Below are 24,643 nucleotides of genomic sequence, written 5' to 3'. Positions count from 1 at the left end.
ACTCACAGCGATAGCCTCTAGACCCTTCCCTGCCGTGCACTAGTTCACTCCAACGAAAATGGCCGCAGCTTTGTTTCTTAGGGGGGTTCCTCTCACGCGTCTCCGGCTTCACTACTATCGTTTCCCCGCTGGAATCATTCCGCTTCGTCGTCCGTGGAGCACAACTGCTGAGTCTTCCCGGCTCGAGGAGGAAGTATCTGCCGTGAAAAAAACCACTGCAGTGTCGAGTGCTCGGGACTCGCTCAAGTATCCGAGATGGGATGATCCTGATTATCGGAAGTGGAAAGATAAAGAAGACGAGATTCTCAATGATATAGAGTCCATTACTTCCCTTACTAAAGAAATTCTTCACTCTGACAGGTTTTTCCTGTTTTATACTCGGCTTAAACTTTTGCAGATTCAGCATTTCTTACAGCTCAGTTAATTATTTGCTTGTTTACTGCATTTTCAAATATTCAAATTTCGCTGCTTAATTTGAATTAATTTTGTTGTTGTCCCGTGACCCCAATTTCTTGTTTCTGTTGCGTTGAAAGTTATTTTTCTGGTATTCTCAGGATAACGAGGCAGTAGGAAAAGCTGCGGAGAAATTGAATTGTTGTTTCTTCTTCTATTTTCTTTTATTGAATAAAGCTAGGGAGGAGAAGTAGCATTCCCTGCCGCTACTAAGGAAAGAGAACCCAATAGCTTTTACTTTTTGTATTTTGAAACCCAGAGTTGGCTTTCCTTTTACAAATCAACTTCAGATAATGGCGCTGTTAGCCAATTAGCTTTTTAGTTAGCTGTTTCTTAAAAATTACTAATAGCTGTAAAATGATAAATAAGTACATGGTAACCCTTTTATTTGGGGTTAGAAGATACTAATTTTCATTCAAAAGAGATGGAACAATAAACTAATTGAAAAAGCTCCTAAAACCCTTTTTCAAAATTAGTTTTTTTATACCAATAACCTATTCCAAAACTCTCCTCACCAAACACCACTATTAGATGTTTGACTAGTCAAAACCTCTTAGGTGGCTCAAACCTCTAATTTCCCTCCAAAAAGCTCTTTACCAAACGGCCAATAAGTATAATTTTCTAAGATACTGGATTCTGCCTCCACATGCTGCATAAACGTATAAAATGAAAACACATGCTGCATAAATTACTTTTTTCGTTTTTAATGCTTACTCACTCTATGTGCATAAACTTAGCAAAGGTGGTCTATGAATTTGTGATTGAGGAATGCTTGCTTCCTCCATTTCAAGCATTTGCAGTATGTTTATTTTGTATTTATTTGTTTTATATCAGCTTTGCAACATCATATATTTGTATTTATATTTATATTTATGATGTAAGCTTAATGCTGCATTGTGCCTTTCTTTTTTGCCTTTGGTTTATTTCTTCTGGTGGTTGTGATTGATAAGGCAATTGGAAATTTTAGGCTATACTTAAGATGGTGGCATCAGTTTCTATTTCTTCCAAAAATATCTCCAAATCCATCTTATTCTTCTTTCCTTGATTTAGCTCCAAGATTGCAATATCCTTGGTCTATTTAGCTAACCTAACTTTTGAGTTTCAAATATTTATATGGTCTTAATCATTTTGGCTGGGTAGATTCAAGCTGGTAAAAGGTCTTTCTGCTATATGTCATTTACCTTAGTTGATAGCTGTCGTTAAACTATTCATTTGGGGTTTTGGTTTCTAGACTTTTAATTTGGAATTCTTCCATTGGAAATTCGATTCATGTTCATTTGAATATAGGCCTGATGTAAATCTGAACGTATGCCCCTTATTGCATGGATAATGATACAAACATAAATTTCCATGTTTCGTTTCCTCAATGTTCTTATGCTGGTTCTAAGATCTTCTTTGGAACTGAAAGTAGAGCTTTCATATATATGGTATCCCAATCAATGATACAAATATATCAATGGAGTCTCTTAATCTATATGGTATCACATGTATTCCTAGTGTATTACATGGTCTATGACAGTTTCTATTTCATACCAGAACTGCGTGTCTGTTTTCACTGATCCAATCCATTTTCTTAGCCACTGAAAGAAATGACAACCAGAAAGCATAGTCCTTGAAAGATTACATTGTGGTGAATGACTAGAGGGAGTTACTTTTCACAAATAGAAACTCTGAGGTAGTTTTCTTGAGATTTTAACCCGACAGTAAAATAAAAAAGATCATCAGAATGTAGGCAAGCTTCCCCTGTCTTGTTTTTCATCTTTTTACAGTGCCATGCATATTAAAATGAATATTATTCGTCAACAACCATGTGGAGATGTTATGAGCTGTTATAGTCTTTCTTTATTATATGAATAGCTTTCTATATATGTATACTGTATACATGTGATAGGTGAGAATCAACTTTATATCAGCATGCATATAATATAACATTTATTAAGCCCATGGAAAGAATTGACACTTAATTTTTAAAAAAATAGAGATAATTAGAAAACAGTATAGCCAATTTTCTCTACATGGTTTTAAAGCCTCCTTTATATCCTCGGGGTTGTGGGTTAAAGTCATGGGTGGTCCATATGCATGCATAATTTCCTGCAACTTCTGGCTAGATACTATATAGCCTATAGGTCTAGGTGCATGGGCCCTACCGGCTAAGGGTCTCCAAAGCCTGCCTAAGTGAAGGGAGATAGTGCTAGCGCTTGAGCTGTTCACACAGGCTACGAGGTATAAGGTTGATTCTGGGGCCAAGCTGGATAAGATATCCTTTCTAGTTCGAATTAGTATCAATGACGAGCTGAGAATGGGGGAAGGGAGATACTGAGATAGGGCTAGCACTTAAGCTGTGCACACAGGCTAAGAGGCATAAGATTGATTCTGAGGACAAACTAGACTAGATATCTTATCTAGTTCAAATAGTATCCATAACAAGCTGGAATGATTAAGATATGGGCTAGGGGACTGCTGTGAACTGTAAAAATTTTATTTGCTTGTGTAGAGTAGCTTTTATTACTATTACTATTATTATTACTATTATATATGTGTGTAGGTGTTGATTAATTGATAGAACATAGTTTCCCTATTTGTCTAACAGAAGCTTTACTCAATATTGGAAGCCAACAATCTAATTATCTTGATTCATATTCATAGGACATGAATTAGAAATTGAATAAGGTTATAGTTAGTCTTTATAAATTTCTTGAAAGAGGAAGCTAACACGTCAACATATTGGGGTTCATCCCATATATGTTTTCAGTAAATTTCTGTTTTACTTCTAACCTCGTTTCTAAGTGGACATGATGTCAGATCAATGAATGCATGGCTCCTCATTTTTATTTGTGCTTGAATGACAGTTGAGCTCAAAGGATGTAAAGAATCAGAGACAATGTCCCCCCAATTACAATGGTCACTTATCCAATTTGATGTGCATGTTTATGTATGGGAAAATGGTAGTGAAACCTGCCATTTATGGGATGAAGTATGTACTGCAGGATGTCTCTTAACTTGTTAAATATATCAATGTGCATTTGACTTACTCTTTCCCCATTACATATGCTTGCATGTTTCAGGATGGCCTATGCCAAATTGCAAAAAGGAAAAGTTTATCTATATTTAGTTGATTTTTGCATTTAGTTGTTAATTTAGAGACTGAGAAATTCAATTTCATTCGGCTAATTCTGTTGGACCCAGGTACTTGGATGGAGAACGTCTAACAATTGAAGATGAAAAAATTGTGGTCGAGAAGCTTCTTTCTTATCATCCAAATTCTGATGATAAAATTGGATCAGGGCTCGACTCTATAATGGTAAACAGATTTTTGCATTCTTTATATTGGATTTATTAGTGATTGACTAAGCCGCAATTACATAGAATTAGAGTTGTCTTTCCGGCCTTCTCCTGATCAAAACTAAGTTTGAATGCAATTTTTCATTTTTCTTTCTGTCCTTGTGAGCATTAACGTGTGATATTCATTATTCTTTTCTTAGCCGACCCCGAATCATTTTGGGACTAAGGCTTTGTTGTTGTTATTCATTATTCTTTTCTCAGTTGATTATAGTTTTTGTCATGGGCAGTAGTTCACACTAAGAAAAAGGATTCCATGAACAATATAATTGTTCAAACAAATGACTGTAGATTGGTTTACTTGCTTCCCACTGAAAAGAACATGCCTTAATCATAGCATCATAGAGATCCCTTATTGTGCATAACATTCTTTGTAGTGCTCGGGAAATTTTATATGTGGTAGATGTACCATTGTGCATTATAAGGTTTTGGCTTCTGTTTATTGTTTTTTCTTCTTTTTTATTTTCATTATTGTGTGTGCTGACAAGTGTTGGAGATCAATTTTGGATGGTGCCTTATGGAGAAATATTAGATATATTAACTGAAAAAATCAACATACTATTGAAGTTTATCAAATTGGATCGATGTTCTAGGGTGCAGGTTTTATATGTTTAATCAGTTTTTTGGTCATTTTGAAGAGAACAAGAATACAGAACACAGGGCTAACTAATTCCAATTAGCCAAGAGAATACTATTATTATTAACCCTGCATAACCTCATCTTCACACTACAACAAAATTGTCTAACAATTAACTCTTGCTGAGTCGGAATCTGATCAAAGAGCAGCTTGTTTCTCGTCCTCGAAACACAATAAACACAGGCAGAGAAAGCTAATCTTCTAATCGCGGCCTTTACTGATTTGCCAATAACCCTTCTACTTAGCCAGCTGACTAGACTCCTCCAACATAAATTCCAAGGAATCCCACACTTCCCACAAATAACTTCCCAGATTTGGTCACTAATACAACAACAACAACAACAAAACCTTAGTCCCGAAATGATTCGGGGTCGGCTAACATGAACCATCATATAAAACCGTGAAATCAAGTCGTGTCATCGACACAAATTCGATCCCTCCACTCCGTCCTATCCACTACCATATTTTCCTCAATTCCCAGTAAACTCATATCACTCTCGATCACCATCCTCCAAGTTTGCTTAGGTCTTCCCCTACCCCTCACCACTACATCCCTTTGCCACTCTTCGGTTCTCCTAACCGGCGCATCAAGCGCTCTACGTCTCACATGGCCAAACCACCTTAGTCGGTTTTCTCTCAGTTTCCTCTGCTTGACCACACAATACACAGTTTATCATTCAACTGTGCCCAAGCTGCAATAAGAGACTTCGTGCAAAGTTTGTTTTCAATGGCCAACCACACAAAGAAATTTAAACGAGGAACTGACTGAGCTGCCCAAACCACCCTTCAAGACACAACCTCATGAGTCATGAGAATGAACTGGCATTTTATAAGTACTAGAAACAGAGTAAGTACCTTAGAAGTATGATTACAAACCACCCTATCAGTCACCCCAGGACTAATCTGAAATCGAGATACAGTCTGCCAAGCTTGAACAGTTAACTCATCCCCAGGATCAGGTAACCTCCAACCATCACCCCTATAAATGTTAACCACTTTGCTGCCTCTAGGAATGTCAGCATCAGAAATATTTAGACCAGGGAAAATCTCAACCAAACTATGGCCATTCAGCTAAGGATCAAACCAAAAACTAAAACGTCTATCATCTCCCAATATATACTTGAAGGATCTTGTGAATAAAAGCTTGACTTTGTAAAGCCCTGCCCAGCTCCAACTAGCATCAAATGGCCTCAAAATTAAATACCCCAACAACGCAACCTTTTGAGTTTATTAGCCTGCACCCAAGCAACCCTAAGAAACCTTTTAAGTTACAAGATTCCAAATAAGTTTGCCTATAGCAGCCTGATTCAACAACCCCAAATCCTTGATACCCAAAGCACCACTGCTTTTAGGAGAATACATATCTTTCCAAGAACTAACAAACCCCATTCGTACACACTTTTCCCTTTCCACGGGAAGTTCTAGCATTTGTCATCAATGAGCTTCAACACAGACTTAGGAAGAAGGAACACCAATGAACTTGTATACTCCTAAGAACAACCAACACCAATTGTAACCTACCTGCACAAGACAAACAACTGCCCCCAAGAATCAATATGCCCTGTTATTTTAACGCCATATGAGTGGCTTACGATTGAAGGTCAAAGGACCTTATCCTAGAACATGTAATTTGCCTTCATCAGAATCGAAATTAAACAAGAAGATATTAACACACACCTGATGAACTGATTTCAACTGAAACTGTTGCTATCTCCTCATTGCAAAACTCTTGATCTAGAAAAATCGTGGTGATTCACCCAAAACACTACCCAGCAAAGCATTTTCCAATTATATGCTTGATCTTTCAATTATGGAAGCCATCCATCTAATGAGACAATTAATGGAGCACTATCGAAATAAGAAGAAAGATTTGCATATAGTTTTCATTGACTTGGAGAAGGCATATGATAAGGTACCAAAGGAAGTACTTTGGTGGGCCTTAATAAGGAAAGACATTTCGCGGAAATATATTGACATCATAAAGGACATGTATGAGGGAGCATGCACGAGTGTACGTACCAGTGTTGGGAAGACTGAAGAGTTCCCTATTATGATTGAAGTGCATCAAGGTTCTGCACTAAGCCCATTTCTTTTTGCCATCGTTATGGATGAACTAACGAGTTCACTTCAAGATGGTATACCATGGTGCATGTTGTTTGCAGATGATATTGTGTTGGTTGATGAGACGAAAGAAGGTGTGGAGAGGAAGTTGGAACTATGGAGACAAATTTTAGAATCTAGAGGCTTTAAGTTGAGCTGAAGTAAGACAGAATATTTGGAGTGTAAGTTTAGCGACGATAGGAGTAGGGAGGCAGGGACAATCACCCTAGATGGGAGAGTTGTTCAGGCCTTGGAGTGCTTCCGTTATTTAGGATCTATTATCCAAACGGATGGAGAAGTAGATGGAGATGTTGCTTATAGGATTAAATCTGGTTGGGCGAAGTGGAAGAGTGCTACGTGTTTCCTTTGTGACCCCGACATGCCTAATAGATTGAAGGGAAAATTCTACCGCACGGCAATCAGACCAGCATTGTTATATGGTACGGAGTGTTGGGCAGTGAAACACAGTCACATTCATAAGATGTCGGTGATGGAGATGCGTATGTTGAGATGGATGTATGGTCATACGAGAAAGGATATGGTGAGTAATGAAATAATTAAGACAAAAGTAGGGGCTACATCTATTGAGAATAAAATGAGGGAAAACCGACTAAGGTGGTTTGGCCATGTAAGACGAAGAGCTGCGCCGGTTAGGAGGACTAAAGAGTGGCAAAGGGATGTAGTGGTAGACCTAAGCAAACTTGGAGGAGGGTGATCGAGAGTGATATGAGTTTATTAGGTATTGAGTAGAGTATGGTAGTGGATAGGACAAGTGGAGGGAGAGAATTTGTGTCGCTGACATGACTTGATTGCACGGTTTCATATGATGGTTCATGTTAGCCGACCCCGAATCATTTCGGGACTAAGGCTTTGTTGTTGTTGTTGTTGCGAAAAATAATAGCAGAAACACACAAAATAGAGCAGAAAATAATAAAAGACACACGGGAATTGTTTACCCAGTTCGTCAATAATATTGACTACGTCTGGGGCGCCGCCAAGCCAGGATTTTTTTTTTACTAAGAAGAAGAGATAACAATTACACATCAGGACCCAACATTAACTTCTTTAAATAGAGGGACAAACTTGCTTAGAAAGCAAACTTGTTAACCAAGTTTGACAAACTTTCCCAACAAGCCAGAACTAGGAAACTTGTCTAAGGCTTCATAACCTAACAATCTCCCACTTGAAGTCTGACAAGTAATCATCTCTTTATCTTTCTTCAACAACGGCGGCGCCACTCCTAAAACTTCTCAAGTTCCAAGACCAGTTGAAGCCATGCATAGCTTCAACTTCTCCAAGGTTACAACCTTAGTCAACATATCTGCAGGATTTCCACTTCCTGGAACTTCAATAGTTGCAAAGTCTTCTTATCTAGGAGATGTCGTATGTAATGATACTTCAACTCAATATGCTTCGTTCTTGAATGAAAGGCTTGATTCTTTGCTAAGAAAATGGCACTTTGACTGTCACTGAAGAGTGTATTGTTCTTCTGCACCTTTCCCAACTCAGACAAGAAATTCTGAAGCCATACCATCTCTTTACTAGCCTCTGTCACAGCTATGTATTCTGCTTCTGTGGTAGACAAAGCCACAGCCTTCTGCAGCTTGGATGCCCAAGAGATTGCAGTACCACCTACTGTATACACATACCCGGTTGTACTCTTCCTCCGATCTCGATCACTTGGAAGATCAGCATCAACATACCCATTCAAAATGATCTTGTTACCTTCAAAGCATAAGGCCTTCTTTGTGGTACCTCGCAAGTACCTGAGGATCAATTTCACTGCTTCCCAATGTTGTTTACCCGGATTGCTCATATACCTGCTAACAACTCCCACTGCATGTGCAATGTCTGGTCTTGTACACACCATTGCATACATAATGCTACCAATTGCAGATGCATATGGGGTTTTCGCCATATAGGCACGCTCTGCATCATTTTTGGGTGAGTCCTTGGATAGTGTGAAGTGACTACCCATAGGACTGCTTACAGGTTTTGCACCTTGCATGTTGAATTTCTTCAAGACCTTTTCGATGTACTCGGCCTGTGAAAGATACAACTTTCCTGCCACCCTATCACGACTAATCCGCATGCCTAAGATCTGCTTAGCTTCTCCAAGATCCTTCATAGCAAACTGGTCAGACAGTTGTTGCTTTAAAAATTTTATTTCTTCAGCACAAGAACCTGCTATCAACATATCATCAACATATAATAGCAAAATGATAAAGCCATTGTCAGTCTTCTTGAAATAGCAACAATGGTCCGCATTGCATTTGACAAAATCAATGTCATGCATGAACCCATCAAACTTCAAGTACCACTGCCTCGGGGCTTGCTTCAAACCATACAAGCTCTTTTTTAGCTTGCACACAAGATCATTGTTATTTTCAGACACATATCCCTCTGGTTGCTTCATGTATATATCTTCCTCAAGATCTCCATGAAGAAAGGCAGTTTTCACATCCATCTACTCTAGCAATAAATTCTCTGCAGCAACTATACTCAAAGCTAGTCTAATAGTTGTTAGTTTCACGACTGGAGAAAATATATCAGTATAATCAATTCCTTGCTTCTGCTGAAACCCCTTCACAACCAGTCTTGCCTTATAACGTTTGCTTCCATCTGCTTCTGCTTTGATTTTGTAAACCCATTTGTTGTGCAATGCCTTCTTACCCTTGGGAAGCTCAACTAGTTCCCAAGTGTTATTGGACATTAGAGAATTCATCTCATCTTCCATTGCAAGCTCCCACTTGCTCGAAAGATCACTTTGTATAGCCACTGTATAACATTCAGGCTCACCACTGTCAGTCAATAAAAGGTAATGTAGAGAGGGAGAGTACCTTTCCGGTGCATGAGTTTGCCTTTGTGATCTCCTCACATAAACGACTGGCTGGCTTGGTTGTGCCTCTACAGTTACAGGATCATTCTGAGCAATTCTGCTTGCTCCTGAATTTGAGATATCCACTTCAATAACTTGAGGGTCCTTAGCACTTGTACCATCACTATCTGCTGCACCCAACCTATCTTTGTACAACATCTGTTCATTAAATATGACATCTCGACTGCGGACTATTTTCTGATTCTGTTCATCCCAAAATCTATAACCAAAGTCATCACCACCATATCCAATAAACGTGCATTTCACAGATTTTGCATCAAGTTTACTTCTAGCAGTAGCATCAATGTGAACATATGAAACACAACCGAAAACTTTAAGGAATGATAAGTTTACCTCTTTACCACTCCATACCTCCTCTGGTATACGATTATCTAGAGGAGCTGATGGTCCTCTGTTAATCAGGAAGGCAGCAGTGTTGACTGCATCTGCCCAAAACATCTTTGGTAACCCTCATTTGAGTCGCATGCATCTAGCGCGCTCATTCAGGGTTCTGTTCATACGTTCTGCAACTCCATTCTGTTGTGGAGTGCCTCTTACAGTCTTTTCCATGCGAATACCATTTAGAGCGCAATAATTTTTGAACTCATTGAGCTCATACTCTCCACCATTATCAGATCTCAAACACTTCACTTTAAGACCTGTTTCGGTTTCTACCAGGGCTTTCCATTTTCTAAAAACATCAAAAGCATCGTATTTATGTTTTAGAAAATAAACCCATACCTTTCTAGTAGAGTCATCAATGAAGGTCATGTAGTATGACGCGCCACCAAGGGATTTGACAGGCGCTGGTCCCCATAGATCACTATGTATCAACTCTAGTTTTTGTGCCTTTGGTTCTCTACCAATCTTTGAAAAACTAACCCTTTTTTGTTTTCCAGTACACATTCTTCGCATAGACCAACATCAACTGTTGTCAAGCCTGGTAGTTTAGCCTTTGACACCAAGCACTTCATCCCTTTTTCGCTCATGTGGCCAAGTCTGCAATGCCACAACCCTGCATCACTGTTTGCACCTGCAAGAGCAATACAATCCTGGTTGTTAGTCATATACAACGTTCCTTCCTTCTTTCCTCTGGTCACCACCAAAGCCCCTTTGGTTATCTTCCATGTTCTGTGACCGAAAGATAGGTCATAGCCTTCTTCATCCAGCTGCCCCACAGAGATCAAATTCCGCTTCAAGCCAGGAATATGTCTCACGCCTCGTAGCTCCCAATTATATCCACTCGGGGTTCTGATTTGCACATCTCCTTTACCTACGATCTTCATAGGCTTGTCATCTGCAAGATAGACTTGTCCATAATTTCCTGCACTGTAATTATTCATAATTCCAGCGTCAGGGCATGCATGAAAGGATGCTCCAGAATCCAGAACCCATGATTCCTGTGGACTACTGACACTTAATACTAGTGCATCGCTGATCTCCTCTGCTGCTACGTAGGATGAGTTATCACCCTAATTTTCCTTTTTCGGTGCTTTGCACGGAGTTGAGTAATGGCCATACTGCTTACAGTTCCAGCACTCGATTTGGCTCTTGTCTTTTCTTGACTTGCTCTTGTTTCTCGACTTCCCTCGGCCTCGATTGGAGTTTCTTGATTTTGATCTGTTATTGTTTGTACTTAAAGCTGAACCTGAAGCTATTCCTGATTCCCTCCTGCGAATCTCCTCGCTCATGATCAGGTCTCTGACTTCATCAAACTTTAATTTCTCCTTCCCCGCTGAAGCACTTACAGCAGTAACAGCTCCGCTCCAGCTTTCAGGTAGAGAAGACAACAAAATTAAGGCTCTTACCTCATCATCAAAATTTATATCGACTGAGGTCAACTGGGCTGTTATGAGATTGAAGTCATTTAGATGAGCAGCAACTTCTGTGCTCTCTGTCATCTTTAGGTTAAACAGACGCCGCATCAGATGAACCTTGTTCACTGTCTGCTAGAACCTTTAGGATGCCTTTCGTGGTTTTCTCTTTTGCTGTGTGAAACGCCACATTCCGTGCTAGAGATAAATGCACAACGCTCATCGCCTTCCTGTCTAAAACATTCCATTCTTCATCTTTCATCTCCTTTGGTTTATCCTTCAAAGGTTGCCACAGATCTTTACCGTAAAGATAATCTTCGATCTGCATCCTCCAGAATCCGTAATCCGATCCATCGAACTTTTCGATTGTCAATTTTCCTACGTCCATCGTATGTGTTTCGAATCGATAGCCAATCTGGCTCTGATACCAATTGTTGCGAAAAATAATAGCAGAAACACACAAAATAGAGCAGAAAATAATAAAAGACACACGGGAATTGTTTACCCAGTTCGTCAATAATATTGACTACGTCTGGGGGCGCCGCCAAGCCAGGATTTTTTTTTTACTAAGAAGAAGAGATTACAATTACACATCAGGACCCAACATTAACTTCTTTAAATAGAGGGACAAACTTGCTTAGAAAGCAAACTTGTTGACCAAGTTTGACAAACTTTCCCAACAAGCCAGAACTAGGAAACTTGTCTAAGGCTTCATAATCTAAACAGTTGTATGCTTGATCTTTCAATTTGGAATTAGTAAACTTCAGTTTCTCACCATTCGAAAGTAGAGGAGGAACAAAATGAAGTAAATTCCAATTCGAACAAACATTTGCCCAACGACCAGGGCATAATCACCAGGTTTATCCTCATCAGACTCTGGCCCGGTTACATCCTCAATCACAAGAGAATCCTGCAAGATTACCCACAGAAGCTGAACTTTCCCCAAGCAGCAACAACAACAACAACAACAACAAAGCCTTAGTCCCGAAATGATTCGGGGTCAGCTAACATGAACCATCATATAAAACCGTGAAATCAAGTCGTGTCAGCGACACAAATTCTCTCTCTCCACTCTGTTCTATCCACTACCATATTTTCCTCAATCCCCAATAAACTCATATCACTCTCGATCACCCTCCTCCAAGTTTGCTTAGGTCTTCCCCTACCCCTCACCACTACATCCCTTTGCTACTCTTTAGTCCTCCTAACTGGCGCATCATGCGCTCTTCGTCTTACTTGACCAAACCACCTAAGTCGGTTTTCCCTCATTTTATCCTCAATAGATGTAACCCCTACTTTTGTCCTAATTATTTCATTACTCACCCGATCCTTTCTCGTATGACTACACATCCATCTCAACATACGCATCTCCGCCACCAACATTTTATGAATGTGACATTGTTTCACTGCCCAACACTCAGTACCATATAACAATGCTGGTCTGATTGCCGTGCGGTAGAAATTAACATGCGCAGAGAGGAGGAGGGGAGAATGGTTTTCATCCGGTCTCAACTTTAACAAAATTATTTTATTATTTTGGATTTTAGTTTTATATGTAGACGTCTTTCATTTGGGCTTTTGTTTTTAAAATTATGAATTCATATACATATGCATGGAAAAAAGAAAGAAAAGGCTGGAACTTGAATAATTTTAGGCACTAAATTTAGCATGGATTTAAATTTTCATAACTTCAACCATAATATTCCTTTTTTTTTTTTGACAATCCTGAACAAGCTATTTGATTAGCAAAATGACACTAGGTTTTTGGATTGAGTGATCATTTGGCATGGTATCAAAGTCTTTTAGATAAAAACAATAGAGTTCAAACTCTATCAAACCACATTGTTTAATAAAATTTCAGCAGAAGGCAGAGTGGATTCTTTCTTGTTCGCTCTTCAACCTCAAAGGGAATTTGTGTGCTTAAGTGTATTGGAGGTTATGAAGCTGTTTTTGGAGCCTTTGCGGGTCAAGTTGTTTAGTTTAAGTTTTTGAGTTGGGTGGTTCTTCACCACAATTTGATCAAAACACAAATATCTGGTAGGTTTTCATTTTCTCAAGTTCCAGAATAACCACTGGGAATCAATTAGTATCATGAGCAATCAAATTATTATTGTAGATGGCAATCTCTGAGTCTCTGTTATGATCCATAAATGTAGAAGAACAATTTTGAAGTGTGCAAAGAAATGGTTGTGATCAATTTAAAATTCTGAATTCAATTGCCCGTTTAATGTCATTGCATACATAAAGCTAGAAGGTGATTATGGTTGGATTAAAGAGAACAACTTGATCTGCATGGTAACACTTGCTTGTCACTCTGTAGCGTGCATGGCCATCCATGTTCTTTCTCAACTACTTGTCTCATGATTTATAAATTTTGAACTCTTGACAGAAGTTTCCGTTCATCATAATTCAAAGTGCCTTCAAAGATCCTGTTAATCGCAATAAATTTATTATTAAAATTATTTTGTAGATTTAATATCTAACTTGACCTTTAAAATTGTTCTAGAAGATCCAGCAGCAAAGTAAACTTGTACACATCACCTTGTGAAAGAACCAACTTAGTTTTGTTTTCTCACACATTCAGCCAGGTCGAGCTCTTTGAACTTGAAATATGTATAAGTACATACTGGCTGACTCTACCTCCCATTGAAATTTAATGAATCGGGGTAAAAACCTCTCAATCTAAGAGGTTTTGGTATCACTTTTGTTGTCAAATGCACCTTAAGTTGGTGGGTAAAAACTCTTAAGAATAGTTTTATCATCTCTATACAACTCTGAGAAAGCCTTTTAGGCATAGTTGTTAAATCGAGATTCGACTCGCGACTCGAAATCCTCATTTTGTGAATCTGGACTCGTGAATCGAACCCAATTGTAAGATTCGGATCAAATTCAAAATATTATAAAAAGTAAAATATTAACCATGTTTAACTTTTTATATTAAGTTATTGTTATGGTCACGAGTTAGTGATCTAGTTATGGGTCTAGAACTAGGTAACTCTACCTTCTTCTTCTTAGGTTTTCTGCCTTTAGAACCTATGATTCTAAATATTGAGGATCAATTAAAGAGAGAACCTCAGATCTCTGAATTTTACTTGATGAAATGGAACTTAGGTATTCTTCCTTTGTTCCTCTGCATTTAATTCAACCCAAAACACACATAACTGCTTGTTTACAGTTATTACAAGGAAACTGCTTATTTACAGTTATTACAAAGAAACTGCCTGCAAAATGAAATATAGACACAAATAACTGAAAATTAATTAACAAACTTCTTCTATCTGCCATGTGAGAACCGTTTATAAACTTGCAAAGGTTTGGGTTGCTTTGGATCCATAACATCACTCTCCTCCTCGAAAACGAGCTTGTCAAGCGAGAAGTTAGGGAATTGTTGAGTCATATGAACAACATCCTCCCAAGAAACATCCGCGGGAGATAAAACCCTCCCAATGCACAATATTTTATTTCTCCCTTAAATTCAATTTGCTGGCCCCACTTTTCAAATCTCATTGATAAGGAAGTTCCCAATACTGCCCCAATTCCTTCCAAGGGAAACAATTAAAAATCTACGGAAAATTTATATTTAGCGATAATTAAGGGAATTGAAATGCAAAAACCTGTACTCCGTATCCGCTCTCCATTGGCCACTGTAACAACAATATTTTTCTTCCAATTTTGCGGCTTCAAACCCAAAGAAGCTGCCAGCGTTACATCCAAAAAATTATGAGTGCTGCCGGAATCAATTAAAATGGAGAGGGTGATTGCTCAAAGAACCCTTAACCTGCATCATGGTTTCCAGTAATGGCGTGGATGGAAACCTTAGGTTCTTCAATCGGTTGTACCCCTTCTGTTTCTTCCCCTTCAAATTCCGATTCCTCTAATCCTTCAATCCAAAATAATTTCTTACATCGGTGTCCCGGTGAGAATCGTTCATCACAATTAAAGCACAAATTCTTGGCCCTCCTTTCTTCCATTTTTGCCTTGGATAACTTCTTGAAATGCCCAGATGGATGGGGTTCCTGTTTCACTGGAACTGAATCAGGCTGATGTTGGGAAGAAAAAATCGGTTTTTGTTGCCAATACTTCCTCCGCTCATACAACCTGGCGTAATTCATCGCTGCAGTAAGGGTAGTAGGTTCATGCAATTCGACTTCAACTGCTGTATATTCTTGCAACCCACTAATAAAAATTTGAATTTCCTGTGTAGGAGACAAACTCGTGGTTCGCGCCGATAAGCCTCCACAGAACTAGTCTGGCGCAATTTCGACAATTCCCCCAAATTGTTGCCATGAGATATGGGACCAAAACGAAGATGACAGAGGTTTTTGAATTCATCCCATTGCAAATTCAGTTTGTCCCTGTCCAATTTCAGGAACCAAAATTGGGCGTCTCCATCCAAATGTGCGGCCACCGTTCCGATCCTCTCCTCTTCCGGAATGTTTTGGTGGCGAAAATAGTAATCGCAGCGACTCAACCAAGGAAGTGGGTCACCGCTGCCATCGAACTTAGGGAATTCGATTTTGGGTTTGCGTGAAGTTCCTGTACTTCTATTCTGATCACGATCTCTGTGACCTCTGTTAGCACTGGTCTCTTCATTGTAGCGTCCCTCGGAACGAGTTGAAGCTGAAGCGACCTCGTTTGCCAAGTCGTTTAATCTAGCCTCCTGTCGTGCCTGATTTGCCTCTTGTCTCGCTTGATCTTCCTGATATCGTGCCATGAAGGCTTCGAATTGTTGCTGTAATCCCCTTATGTCGCCCATAACTCCCGTCTCTGATACCAAGTTGTTATGGTCCCGAGTTAGTGATCTAGTTATGGGTCTAGAACCAGGTAACTCTACCTTCTTCTTCTTAGGTTTTCTGCCTTTAGAACCTATGATTCTAAATATTGAGGATCAATTAAAGAGAGAACCTCAGATCTCTGAATTTTACTTGATGAAATGGAACTTAGGTATTCTTCCTTTGTTCCTCTGCATTTAATTCAACCCAAAACACACATAACTGCTTGTTTACAGTTATTACAAGGAAACTGCTTATTTACAGTTATTACAAAGAAACTGCCTGCAAACTGAAATATAGACACAAATAACTGAAAATTAATTAACAAACTTCTTCTATCTGTCATGTGAGAACCGTTTATAAACTTGCAAAGGTTTGGGTTGCTTTGGATCCATAACAGTTATCAACCAAGCACTTAAGTTAAAATTCAAATCTAATGCAATCCTAATAAAACTAATTGCCAAAGAATTCATCAGCATCAAAAGAATCATCATCTTCTTCTTCTAGAGACAGAAACTTGAAGATAACGAAAGAATATTATAGAGGACAGCTGAAAAAGAACAAATAAATAGAAGAGAAGAGAAAACGAAAAGGAAGAACAGAGAAACGGAAGGTTTGGAATTTATAAAGTCCAAAGAAGAGTCTTCTATGGCGGCCCGGTGCACTACGCGTCCCCGCTAAGCGAGGGTCCAGGGAGGGGTCCCACCACACGGGTGTACTGGGGGCACGTCTTCCCCTGCCAATTTTTTTGGCAAGAGGCTGCTCCTATGACTCGAACCCGTGACTCTTGGTCACACGACAACAACGTTTACCGTTGCGCCAATTATAAAGAAGAGTCTTCTATATCTATTTGCATTCCATAACTGCTTATTAAACGGTTTTAGTTCTTCTGCAGACTCGTTTTTTAGTTTTTAAAAATTAACAGTTTTTTTTTCTAATGGTGTCATGAATCGACTGAATCGGCGGATTCACTACCCATTCAGCCGATTCATGTCCGATTCTTGATGATTTGGAGTCGTACCATAGATACAACTCGAAATCATCAAGAATCGGATCGAACCGTACGAGTCGCATTGACTCGCGACTCATACGATTCTAACAACTATGCTTTTAGGCTTGAAGAGTGTAGAAGCATATATAAGCTAACCCTCTTTGTACAGAAACATTAATCAATAAACTGAAGTTGTTAGAATTCTAACCTCTTAGACCTCTTGGTCTAAGATAATCTAATATAATGTCAAAAAATAATTCAACCGCAAAGCTTAAGTTGAAGAAATAGTTTATTTTTATCTTTATGACAACTTGCAATTGTTGTTATCTCTCCAGACTTTTTCAAAGTACATTGTTAGACATCGACAATTAAGTGCAGTTCCATGTCAGCATGCAGGGTTACTTAACCAAAATTTACATGGGCCTAATGGGTTATATTTTATACTATAGTTGTCTAATATGCCATTCTGAAAGGTCAGGGAGCGATTAAACTTCTTTTTTTTTTTGTACAAATTCAAGAATTAATTTATGTATTATGCCTATTCTTTTGATTTTTGTATGTCTGGTATATGCATGGACATTTTGGAAAAAAGTGTTTGGAGGCAAGGCAACAATCAAAAAGAGTGTGTATTTAAATGTGTATTATCTTTTCTCATGCTCGATTTTAATTGTGCTTAATCCTAATAGGAAGTAACTACGCTACTTCTTACTCACTTATGGTTCATTATTCTGTTTTGAATTATGATTATGTTGAATAGCAATAGTTCATTTACTCACTTTCTTAGGATACATGGTAAGTGTTATGGGCTCGCGAATAGGATCTCGTCGCATGTCTTTTCACAAGAAAATCCTTGATTTCCCTTGCTTTTCATGTTCTTCGAATCTCCTATCCTTGAAGCTCAATTTGGTGATTTGTAAGAGATCACCCTAACTCCCTAATTCTGAATTTTTCTCAAGGTTAATGATTGATTTCTTATTGAAAAGATACTGCCTCTTATAGGAGACGTAAAGACATTACAATAGGAAAGAGTTCTTACTTAGGAAAACTACTATTTAGGAAAATAACTAGGATAACTTTTCCTAAAATAAAATACTACTATAACTGTCTAAATAAGATATTACTGCTAATTGCTAAAAGATAATATTGCCTAAATAATCATGATAAAGTAAATCTGCCTAAATAATATGATAAAGCAAAATCTGCCTAAATAATAGTAAAATAAACTTGATCTCTTTCCATAACAGTTAGTCTTCTTTTTCTCAAAAGATTTTGCTGCATCAATTTTTGAGCACTAGTAAGACCTGTACACCAATGAGATTTAAAACTTTTGTAGCAGGATTGATGCAAACTAGTGCAATTGGTTATTGGTCTCAAGCAATAGTGTGAGATCTGCCAATCTTTTTTCACAGGTCACTTTTAATATTTTTACAGGAACTGTGCCGGTTCTTAGCTTTCTGAAGTTTCCTATTACAGACATTGTTTTCCCCATTTTAAATATTTGACTGTAGTGAAGCGCCAGGATAAGAAGATGCATTTGTCTCACAATTTTTGTTCATTTTCTTCATGGAAAGTCTGAAGGCTATATGGTCAACGTATAAATAATAAAAGATTTTTAACAATATGCTTCTATCCTCAATCATCTTTGTCACATGGGATGCAATGCTCTTATTTTGGTAGCATGCATTTGTGTGAACATAGCTGATGACAGGCATTTTTGTTGTTAAAATTTTCAGCTGTAATCACTAGATTATTTTTCATCTTTGTCTTGTTTGCATGTTAGTGCACTGTAATGTGTGAATGCATGTCAACTAATTACCTATTTCTGTTGATGTATGAGGAAACTAACTGTTCATATGATTGTTCTTTGGTCAAGGTTGATCGTCACCCACAGTTTAGAAACTCAAGATGCCTGTTTGTTGTAAGAACTGATGGTGGATGGATAGACTTTTCTTATCAGAAATGCCTGCGAGCATACATTCGAGATAAGTACCCAGCATATTCTGATAAATTCATTCGAGAACATTTTAAGCGTGGCAGTTAATCAAATTCTTTAACACTGATGTTTAATTTGGAATTCAGTTATAATTTTGTCATTGCAAGAAATGAACGAGACAATGTTATAATATTTACATGTGGTCAGGGTCCGTATGAAAATGTCAACTGGTTTTGGTGGCATCTATACATTCTAATTGTCAATGCAGTAGTTAAATCCTTGTTGGCTTTGGTTTGAAAATGATTAAACTGAAATTCTACTATGTTGACTTGCATGTCTCTTTGTTGGCTTTGGTTTGTGATCATTAGGCAGCAAATATCATCTTTTCCGGCATTATAATTGTTTGTGAGAAACCCAAGATAGCTAAATTTTCTTGTATCATACATGCCAACAACTTTATTTTCACATCCATAGAAAAACACGTGGTATAGAAAAAAGAATGCAAAGTATAGATGAGGTTCACAGGCCAAACAATTAACTATACTATTAAAAAAAGGTCTGATAATTGTCAAGAAATATCAGAGCCCACATGATGTTTCTTTCTTTTAGTTGTGGTTTGACTTCAAATTTGAGTTTGTTTGGCTGTATGCAATGTCTGACCATTTGGCCTTCAGTGTAACATCAGGTTGTTGATAGTCCTTGTTATTCAAAGCTTTAACTTTAGTGATAAAACTATTGTATACAAGAAAAAAAATGCATATTGTCTAGTTATGAATATTGAATAAGCAAGTATAGAAGTAATTTTTTTTAAAGGTTTGTGGTTGATGGGGACTTAAGGGAGTCAAAATAGTCAAAGGAAAATCGTAGCTGGAGGTGGGTTTCTATTGGGCAAAAACTGTAGGTAGGTAGGTATCATTGCCCTAGTCTGAAGTATGAACATAGTGTGCATTAAGAGTTGCAGATGTGTGTGCATTAAGAGTAGTCAAAGCACGCATGGTAGTGTGCAAATGGTGACAGTGTACTGTGGTGCATCATAAACATTCTTATCTGCCTAAGTTATGTCATCTACAATTGCATTGGCTATTAACCAATGGGCAGAGCAGAAACTCTCTGACTGAGACTGTAACACTCTGCAGGAAGCAGCCATAAACTGCTCTTGTTTTATGCTTCTGATGTTCATCACGGGGCTTTGCCATCCCCATTTCATGACAGGTGTCGCAACATTAATTAATTAATTAATTGTTCACTTCTCAAGTCAAGACCCAGCCAGCAGACCTGATCTGACCAGTTCTTTTTGTTGCTAGACGAAATCAAATGTGGTCTAATTAATTAAAACATGCATAGCTTTGTGCTAACAGATCATAATAACAACTTTAGGGGTCAATAGATCATTTGATTAAATTTAATGGATCAATAGGTAATTGTAGTTAAATTCAGAGGGCCGAAGTTGAGGGGCCAATAAGATAATTTGGACAGGTACAAGACTCTCTAATTTAGTGTATTAAGAGAAAAGAAAATATTGTAACAATAAGTCAACAGAGTTTTGGTTCATTAATGTGGAAGTAATGTCCAAACTTTAGAGTATCGCTGGCTAGTATATAATATACTTTTAATACGTAAGTTTTGTTTACATTTCGATGAAATGGTATTAAAATTAATAGAATAAAAAGCAATAAAGTCAACTCCCTCCCTTATAAAATCAATAATAACAGCAGAAGTGGTAAACATGGTTCTGAGAAAGTTGTGCAATGTAAGATATTATGATTACGGGACAAACATGATGATTAGACAGAGACTTTATATGAAAGGGTGGAGTGGAGTGGAGTGGATAGTCCTCTTCCCAGCTGGATCTAACAAATCGATGTGGCAATGGGACTCCTCTCCCCAGTCCATTACACCAATACGATATAACACATGCTCTTTAAGTACTAGTAACAATCATTAATGCAAAACTCAAATGACAAAAACCATTCTTCTAAGGTTTGGTTTTCGTGGATTTAATCTAATTTATTTATTTTAAAAAGCGGTTACTTATTTTAAGGTTTTTATATTTCCTTCGTTCCCTTATATAAGTCATTTTAGGGTATTTTACACAAATTAAGAAATATACTGGTTAACTAAAAATAATTCTATCTCATGTCATTATTGGGGAATAAACATTGGAATATTAAAAAATATATATACCAATATAAAAAAATTAATATTTGGAACAAAAAACTAAACTAAAAGTTACTATTTTGCTAGAATGATTTATATAAAGGAATGGAGAGAGTAATTTCTTTCTGGTCACATTATATATATATATATATATATATATAACACAACTTTCATACTTGTGAAGTCATATTTGGAATGTGGATAAAATAAATATGTTTTTGACCGGATTTTATATTGATTTTTCTAATCATTAACCATTGATTTTATTTTTGATTGTATTCCTTTATTATGAGATTTAGAGTTGTGCTCTATCTCTTTTATTAAATGTTCAAGTGAATTCGGCTTTCCATGCTTTAGCAAAACCAGTCAATTCTATGTCTGTTTGGATGAGTGGAAATGTCCACTATCATTTTTTAGCAATATTCTTTCGTCTAATTTAAGTTAATAAAACTTATTATTTAAAAAATAAATAAATGTGTAAAAGAGAATGAAAGCTAATTTGATAGATCATGGTCGGTCTTGCTTATTGTTTGAAGGGTTGTGATACATTTTCAATGGGCCCCATAACCTAAAACAGTACAAGACCTAAATCATAGGAAGAAAGGTCAATGTTTGTGGCGCAGCAGAGGATTCTTGAAGCCTAGACTCCCAACAATAGTGTTTTTTTTTATTTGGTCTGGAACATGGTTGATAATAAAACTTTATTAAACTTTTTATTTTTAAAGATAAACACTCAACAAATTTTAATTGAGCATTTTAATAACATTGAAACACTCCTATCTAGGATCGGCCATTGATTTGATAAAATCATCATTTTTCTAATACGATTTTGACATAAAACCTTAAAATTATGAAGATGGGAACATGGCTTTGCATATTATAGGAAGGAACACGAGTTGAATGATTAAATAAAAATTATTTTTAGAAAGTAATAGATATTTATATGAGATGATCAAGTAAAAAGAAAAGAACATATGCAAAGTTTATTTTGTTATTAATTCTATAGAATTATAGTTTGTGGAGTGAGGTGAAAAACAACACAAGAAAATCTAGCAGCACTTGAAAGCAAAATCATTAAAAATGATTTTATTCACCTGCTAGCACCAACCCTTTTTTCTTTTCTAAATTTGAATTTATTCAAAATTGAAATAGTCACATTTCTTGGAGATCGAGCCTTAGAAAAAAGAAAAAGAGAAAGAAAGCAACACAAGAATGAGAGTAAATACAATAGGAAATGATGAAGTTATTGCAAGACAACACACACAGACAAACACTTCTCCTTGGAGCTATGAGACTTACTTCTCATTTAGGAATTTGACTTAGTCTTCTCAGACGCACACTATATTGCTTTGGATACTCTACATTCTTATAATACTATCTATTGATGTCTTCAGCTTCCAAGATAGGCTGGTAGACTGCTTTGAGAACCTTAAATGAGATGAGCAAAAGGTTAAAAGAGGGGCCAAAGCCCGGTGTCTCCATTCCGATGTTGAAGTCAGTAAAGATACTAAAACATTGAAGTTTTATTAAAAAGGAGCGATAAGAAAATTGTGTGTATCTTATGATGTTGATGTGCACTTTTAAAACAGTTTATCAAGGTATTCTATATTTTAGTAGGTTTCGACGTGACGATGTTGGAGTGGTACACGTACTACAGGTACCTTTTGGCATGCTTTCTCATTCCGTAAGTCTCAAAGTAATATGGGGGAATGATGGCGTGTGTTTGAGTCTTGTTGTGATTGGAACACGTGTATTGACAGTTATGCCTTTTGAGAAAATATCCTTCATTAGTCCACGTGTAGCTTTTCTTTTTATGATATGGTATCAAATGTCCCTCATTAGAGACCCTTGTGCGAAGTTCTTTAGCGGTTTGTTTTGACATTTACCAAATCCTATGAAGATGATCTTTTTAGGTCACGATAATGAGATGTCATCTGACGTTTGTAGACCCTACTAACTTGCCACGTGACTTGAGTCTCAGTTTTTTTCTTATCATGTTTCCTTTGACTGTTGCTGTTTTTAGGAGCATTAATTACCTAATTTGAGTTTTTCAATGCTACCTTAGGAGTATGGTGTCATTATTAATCTGACGCCTCTTGTGTTTTTTTTTTTATTAAATTAGGTATATAAATTTGGAGAGTATTTTCAGTTGCTTCTTCTTGCATTGTCTTCCTTCATGCTTTTTTGTGCTCTTGTAAGTCTCCCTTTCTTCCTTCTTTCCTTTTTTTTTGGAGCTACATGGAGGTTTAGTCCGCAAAATTTTTAAAAAACTTTGTCTTGTTTCTGAACACTCTCAAGAATCTTCTTCTTCCTATTCTTCCCTTTTTACCAAGCCTCCTAATCCTCAAAACCCTATAAAGTTTCTTCCTCCAAGGAAACCCAAAATCTTATAGAGAGGGTGATGTGTCCATATTTATGTACATCTTTATATTTTAATTCTCTTTAGTTTAATGTTAGTTTTACTTTATTAGTGCTTATTTATCTTGTTTTGTGTTTTATAGATGTTTTTGGAGATTCAATTCAAATTGGAGATTAAAATGCTAATCTTATGGAATTTAAAGTGAAATTGGAGAAATCTGTCAGGACCTAACCCATGCCCATGGCTTAGGCTATACTGAAGAAGGAAATTATTCACTAAAAAGCTCATTTGTCCTAACCCATGCTCATGGGTAAGGACCAGTCCGAATTTAAGAGTTAGATTATCATTGGAAGACTTTTATTTCATGATTTTTACTATTTGTAATTTTCATTATTAATTTTAATTATATCAATACATTATTATAGGATTTAATTCTATTAGGATTTCAAATTACAGAATCCTAATGAGAGTTTAATTCTATATAGAATTTTTTATTATTATTAGATTTTTATAAGTAGTTATTTAGTTTTCTCCTGGGAGAACAACAGGGAAGATTGGGAAGAGTGGGAAGAGTGGGGATTTTACGTTTTAAAAGACAAACAGAGAATCAAGGATTATCATCTTTCATCGACATCTTTTTCTTCCAGCAACATCATCCTTCTTCAAGCTTCTTCATCTTTGACGTTTTATTCTCTCTTCCATGGTGAACTAAATTCCAACTTCTAGCTAGAGGATTTAGGTCTTGAACAATGGAATTGTGAGATCATTATGTACTTCATCTTTTTCATCAATTTCAAGTAATTGATTTCCATTCTGTTCTTATTCGTATTGCGTGATTTAATTGAATCCTTGATTTAATTATTTACTTGCAATCGTTTTGCTAATTAGATGTTTAAATACGTAATCGTTTAAATCATCTGATACAATTAGCAAATAACATAGTTGATTGTGGACAAACTTTTAACCTATGTTGTGAATTGAGATTGATATGCTCTAAATAATCCCGCTTGTGTGATTGTTGAGTAGAATTAACATCTCTTTTATATTTAATGTTTTCAATCAAATTAAATTCTAAAGCTTGTTTAGAACTGTTTGATTAAATATAGGTAATTAGTGAACGTTTCCTGATTATCTAAATTGTAAGAAGAGATTAGTTGTTAATGCTTTTTAATAACTAGCTAATTTATTTGAATGGCTGAAACATATCTTT

At 36.9% G+C, this 24,643-nt stretch overlaps 1 protein-coding gene across 1 annotated transcript; it reads left to right on the top strand.

The window, feature by feature from the left end:
• Positions 1-24,156, top strand: LOC136235522 (protein DCL, chloroplastic). Its single transcript, XM_066025235.1, has 3 exons — positions 1-360; positions 3,640-3,754; positions 18,858-24,156. Exons 1-3 carry the CDS (start codon positions 59-61, stop codon positions 19,023-19,025), a joined length of 585 nt encoding a protein of 194 aa, XP_065881307.1. The 5' UTR covers positions 1-58; the 3' UTR covers positions 19,026-24,156.
• Positions 24,157-24,643: the final 487 nt, after the last annotated feature.

Source organism: Euphorbia lathyris, chromosome 7, assembly GCF_963576675.1.
Source record: "Euphorbia lathyris chromosome 7, ddEupLath1.1, whole genome shotgun sequence".
Lineage (NCBI taxonomy): Eukaryota > Viridiplantae > Streptophyta > Magnoliopsida > Malpighiales > Euphorbiaceae > Euphorbia > Euphorbia lathyris.
The sequence above is the reverse complement of the archived record's forward strand: the minus strand, read 5'-3'. Positions and strand labels throughout refer to the sequence as shown.